The sequence below is a fragment of the Erpetoichthys calabaricus genome, chromosome 9 (assembly GCF_900747795.2).
Source record: "Erpetoichthys calabaricus chromosome 9, fErpCal1.3, whole genome shotgun sequence".
NCBI lineage: Eukaryota > Metazoa > Chordata > Cladistia > Polypteriformes > Polypteridae > Erpetoichthys > Erpetoichthys calabaricus.
The window spans coordinates 175781393-175787717 of NC_041402.2; the positions used below are offsets into that span (position 1 = coordinate 175781393).

At 42.5% G+C, this 6325-nt stretch overlaps 1 protein-coding gene across 1 annotated transcript in view; it reads left to right on the forward strand.

Annotated features, from left to right (window-relative positions):
* The window catches only part of LOC114657271 (high affinity cGMP-specific 3',5'-cyclic phosphodiesterase 9A-like), a 36083-nt gene extending 30724 nt beyond the window's left edge, over nucleotides 1–5359 (forward strand). Inside the window, 2 exon segments of the mRNA XM_051932148.1 lie at nucleotides 3972–4049; nucleotides 5262–5359. Coding sequence (XP_051788108.1) covers nucleotides 3972–4022 — 51 coding nt within the window. The 3' untranslated portion in view covers nucleotides 4023–4049; nucleotides 5262–5359.
* Nucleotides 5360–6325: the final 966 nt, after the last annotated feature.

A 6325-nucleotide genomic window follows, 5' to 3' on the forward strand; every position in this document is an offset into this window, starting at 1 on the left:
ACACAGGTTTTATTCAGTGGGAAATGCTTCCCTCATTTCCCACAGCACAGTCACAGGACAAGCGCTGCAAAGCACAACAATGGCACTGTCTTTTCTTCTCCTTGTCTCTGTCTCTCTTCTTCTGCCTCCACTCCTCCTCCATCAAGCTGAGTCTTTTCCCTCCTGACTCTGGCTCTTGGAGCAGTGGCAGCGGGCTTCTTTTATCCTGCACCCGGGAGTGTTTCTGGTGGCCTGTTAACATGGCACTTCCGAGTGAGGTGGAAGCACAACAAAGTAGAGCTCCACAGTCCATGCAGCATCCCCTGGTGATGCCCACAGACCAAATTCCAACTGCCATGAAGCTCTGTGGGAATCCGAGCTGCCATCTAGCACTCCTGGGGACATAATGCCCTGTGTCCCCATGTCCTCTCCCCCGGTCCTTTAATAAAACAGACTTCAGGGCTAGGCCTCCACCACACCCAAAATCACACAAGGAATGTGTCATGGCCTTTAATAGGCCCTGTTGTTTGACAGCCATGGGCCTTAATTTCCTAAGAAGAGAAAAAAAAACTGCAGAGGAGAGGCAGCAGCACAAACCATTGCCCACCAAAAACGCATAATTACCAGTGTTTAATGACCACTTTTGAGTGTATATATGAGTACATCTTTCTATATATTCACTTTTATATCTTACTTTAATTCTATAAGGCTTCACTGAACACTGCTAATATTTGCTGTGTGTGCTCAACATTAAATGACTAGCTCTTTGACTGTATTTAGTGATTGATGCTGGGGACATAATAAGTGACTATCATATATAGGAAGCAGCAACACTGTGTGACTGCGACATAAAGGCTAGTTCTCGTTGCTACACCACTTCAAATTACATGGTTGAAAATCGTAGCCCATATCACATTTACCAACTGAGTACCCGCCAGTCTTCCTGCGCAGTCGTGTTTGCCCCCTTTTTCTGACGGCCAATTGCATGCTGCCTGACAGAGCTGGCACCGTATGAAGGTTTGATAGCTGAAGTGGTTTCAGCAGGAACCTCTGCCATTTATTTCTTCTTTCCATTCTGTTATGATATGTAAAATATAAGACATCAGACAGACGAGCTTCTCTTCTGTTTTTGGAGGTTTCCTAGACCCCGTACTGCCTAACGAAGCTGGCACTGTACCAGCACTGTGTAAAGGGTTAATAGCTGGGGCAGTCCTGACCCTTTTTTTTTTTTTCCATTTTCCCATTGTGTTTAGGTAAATAAAACATGAGACATTAGACAGATGAGCTTCTCTTCTATATGCAGGGTTCAAGACATGTGTGTTCCTATTTCCTTATCGCTACATTGTGTGAAATGTACTTCTGGCTGAACGCTCATTGACTCTCAGCTCTCACATGTATAGAGCCTGCCCCTCTGACCAAAGATAAAATCAGGCCTGTTTGGTTTTATCCTAGCTAGCCTTTGGGTTTGTCACATCAGCTGTTTGTCGCCTGCCTCAGATTGGCTAAGATTATGTAAATGAAGGCTACAAATGACAGGAAATGTCATCTAACGCGGCATATCCTTATTGACTCAGTTTCAGTTTGTTCTAAAACTGGTCTTACAGCTTTTCATGTACATGCTATTGTGCTATTTGGTTGAAGGCTCCATCCTACTCAAGAATATTGATGTCAGAATGCAAAGAAAAATCATGATTTTTTTTGTAGTATGATGTTATTTCATCCACAAGATGGCTCCAGAATACCATCCCAAGAGTTTTTTGTACTTAATGCTCCATATTTTATCAAAGCATGTTACAAACAGATTAACTGTTTTTACATAGAATTCTGAGTTTGAGAGACACTAGGGGTTAACACCAAGGAGGTTAATCGTAATCCAGCCCGGTGTAAGTGAGTGTATTTGGCACTGTATGAATGGGAAACCCATCTACTGGTGACATACGGAGGTTTCAGGGTAAAGGCTGATTTATACTTCTGCATCAAGGGAGTGCTGCAGGTACGCAGTAGGCAACAGCATACCTACAGCGTAGGCTCGACTGACACACACCTCCTCAATAATGCGACTATGTGTTGCATCAACGTGAACTCTACACAGACATTGATTGGCCAGTTTGGTAACTGCATTTCCTGAAACACGTTTCCATTAATCCTCTGATTTGGAAGCTGACAAATTTTGGAAAAGGTGACATTATGAGGGATGAAACTTAACATCAATTTATTTATAGAGTGCAAACAACATCAGCAATGCTGTAGCCAACGTGCTTTACATAGAACATGCAATTAGCATAAAATACAAATAAACAGATTACAATACAATAAAACGTAATACAACCAACAGTAAACTGAAACAAACCACTGATTAAGAGGGTAAAATTACCAGTATCACTGAAGATCACAGACAGCTAGAGAATAATAATGAGCCTTCAATCTCGTTTTAGACAAACCAATTGAAGGTGCATCCTTAATGTAGTAAGGTAAAGAATTCCACAGACGAGGTGCAGCAGCTGCAAAGACTTTGTCCCCCTTAGTTTTACACGTAGTATGAGGGACCACAAAGGACAACTGACTGGTAGATCTAAGCTCTCTGGATGACTGGTGTATAACACACAGTCCAGATAAATAGGCAGGAGCATACCCATGTACTGATTTTAAAACCAGCAGCAAAATTTGAAAGTAAATTCTGAAACTAACGGGCAGCCAGAGTAAGGAAGCTAAAATTGGAGATACAGAGGCAAACCAACAAACAAGCAACAGCATTCTGAACCAACTGCAACCTGTGTGGCAGGGATTTGCTGATCCCAGAATCCAACGAGTTACAATAATCAAGCCAAGAAAAGATAAAAGCATTAGCAACTTTCTCAAGATCCCTAGGAGATAAAAAAATGGCTTAATCTTGGCTAAAAGTCGAAGCTGGAAAGAGCAACTCTTGACCACAGAATTAATGTGTTTCTCAAAAGAGAGGTTAATGTGAAAAAAAAACCCCAGAGATTCTGAGGTTTACAAAAGTCCACAAAAGAGTCACAAAATTCAAAATCAGTTTGAGGTTTGGGTGTAGGACCGAGTATCAGCACTTCTGTTTTATTATGATTGAAATATGTTTGCCTACAGAAGAAAATGTGTAGGAAGAGGAGCGGTGATCCTGGAGGGCATTTTAATGGATTGTTCATTTTTTTTCTTGCATTCTACAAACAGCGCCCACTAGTGTTCAGGAATGTGCCCGTAGTAAGACGCAGTGTAGAAATATAGACCGCTTTAGATGGTGTTGCCTACTTGACGTAAGCTTGTTGTAGAAGTGTAAATTGGGCTTCACCGTGGCTGCAGAATAGAGAAAGCAGATTTATGAGGTGAGCGGATGAAGGATTTGACGATGGAAACCTGAAGTGAACATGAGAAACAAAAATGAGTGCCAAAACATTGGGAACACTTTATAATAACTTACACTCAAATGTCATTAACATACATTTTAAGAAATCATTTCTTAGTTAGATTAGGTAGATCTTTGTGTAATTAATACCTGATTTGAAGCAGTTGTAAAGGTTTGTAAACGTGTATTAATGAAGACAGAGAATTCTAAAGTGTTACCCACTGATTGTGTGTGAGTCACGCTAAAGGCCATGTGCCCGATTGCTGGTTTGCATTCTTTCTTAAGGTGTCTTGTGACTCGCCTCCCAGGTTTGGTGACCTGTGAATTATGATAATGTGATGGCAGAAAACAAAGAGCTAAAATGTTTGTGGAATCAGGCCCATGAGCCTCAGGAACTCAATACTAATTACTGATCAGACGCCTTAATGCCGTCGGCCTCTGTTGGAAGGCAGCCAGCGATTATTACCTGTTTATGTTCAATTATGAAGAAAGGAGGGCAAAAAGAAAGGCGCGCCTCGCCGTTGGCTGCATCCCAGAGATAGCCTGAAGCGAATCCATTCGACAGGGTGGCTTCTGACTTGGTGTCTGCTGATCAGATTCTAACATGAAGCTGTGTCTTTTATTCTATGAGGCACAGAAGAAAAAAACGGAAAATATGTCACTAGGAGGCAAGAAGAAGTAGGAAGGCCCACACCTGTGTGGGGAGACCGTAAGTAACGGCGTAGTGGCCCCCTCGTTTGTCAACCGTGACTGCTGGCCCATGCTACTTTTATTTCTTTGTCATTTTCTCTGCCTTTCTTTTATTTTGTACTGCTTGCTTTCACGTGAATTCCAAATAACAAAGCCTCCTGCTTTTTGAAATGGCACGACTAAAAATGCGATTTTTTTGGCAAGATTTACTGCTCAACGTGGCATCCCCTATTGAAATCACGGCAAGCAGTATAAAAGATGTCAGTCACCTCACTTCAGTCAAGGTGGGCAGCACTTGCCAGACTTTACCCACCTTTTATTAATGTAGGGGGTGATGCAGTAGATTTAGTTGTCAAGGAGCCACTTTGGGCCGTATTACATATGCCAGCTGTCAGAATGGGATAGCGGGGATTTTTAGTGAATAGTGGGCAATGCTTGGTTGGCTTTAACAGCACTTGGCTTCATGGTGAAGAAATGCTGAGTGGCATCTCTGGTAGTTGCGTCCAGAGTGGTTAGAAAGTGGGTTGTGCATATTGGTACCTTTCAAATGACTTGCCAAACGCGGGAACCCACGGGGCAGCAGGTGACCACTGTGTGTGTGGGGAGATGACCAGAGCAAACCCCCAAAAAAAAACACCAACTGGGAATAGCACAGTTCATGCTGGCTCTTTCAGAATTTTGTGCAATCGTTCTTCTCATGGTTGTGGGAATCTGGATCAGAATGCTATGACATGTCGTTCAAGCAGAAACCTTGACGAGCTTCATGAAGTATCTATCTAAATGAGATGTTGGGACAACTTGGCTACTAGCTAAACAAACAAGCCTGATAGACTGAATGGTCTCCTCTCATAAAGTTACATTTCTTATGTTTTTACTTGGAGAGTGCCTCACCATCAAGGCATAGTGGCATTTGCGGATAGTGGGATTTGTAGCCCCCCACACATTGGGTGACCTCAATTCCTAGTGCTGCTTCCCTCCTCCAGCTTGGGAGAAACTAACATGCAGAACTCACTTTCTAACTCACCCTGTGTTAGCTGTAAAAACACAGGAGGATCTTGAAGAACCCCTCTTAACGCCGCTTGGGTCAGTGTGCTTGTGTGCCGCCTCGTTCCTCGCTTGGTAGCCATGCTTGGACGCTACATTTGCCGAGTCTGCAGCTGATTGCCAAGCTGCTCCTATGACCAATACAATGTGCTCATTCTCAGTTTTTAATCTGTCTGCTTTATTGCAGGGGTCTCATCTGCTTTTCTGGTTTGGAATCCACCACCGGCCATCAAACTGAGCTCAGTAGTGCACGCCCTGTGCCACTGATGTTTTTTGCTATCGGAGATGAGTATCGAAACTCAGAAACACTGCTAGTTTAATCCATTGGCCACAAACTGAGTGGGGGTTTATGCCTTTGCTATCAGCTCTTTGGGCAGATTTACTCTCATTTTTATTTTTTACACAAGAAGAAACACACTTGAAAGTTGAGTAATTGAATTATTTATATAATAAAATGTTCTTTCTGAAGCTGAAGCAAAAACAATGGCGAGGGTGATTCCCTCTTAATGTGTGAGGGAGACGTCACCTTGACCGCCTTATTTGTTCTTAGTAATTGAGATTTGGGGCACTTCATGGACAAGTGGAGGTTCATTGTTTAAGCATGTGGTCAATGGCCTGGGCTTTCAGCAGCCTTCCTATAAATTCATGAATTCTGGACCTGGCTTATGTTCCAGGAATAAAATGTTTTTTTGGTGACCACATTTGTTACGCTCTCATTGCATTGTTTGAAATAAAAACTGTCAGAATTTTGTGTTTTATTCCCTCTGTCCCATTGGCCAGATTCTCAAGCCACTTGTCTATAATAAGATGGCTCTCAGGGTCTAGCGGGAATTTCTTTAATTTTTTAAACATTTTTAAATTACACAATGTTAGTTTTGCATCTGTTTGTACATAAATATTTATTTCATTATATACCACACTTGTGCTTTCATAGAGGAAGGTGTCTGGATGGATGTTTGGGGCTCGGAATGACATGAACCCAAATTACTGGGAGCCAGTTGACTGTAACGATGAAATGAGCACAATTAGGTTGACCTGATTGACTTCTTGTTGAGCACTTGTCAGACATTTATCCAGCTAGACAGTTCTGTAGCCTTTTTTGGGGGGAACAGGAAGAAAGTTGTATCAACTAGCTGGAATCTGGTTTGATTGCTACCGTGATTGCCAACCAGTCCAGGAGGAGCCATTGATTGGCCAAGCAGAGGGCTGTGTGTCACTCTCTATATCTTCAGATGCTTTTGAGTGATTTCA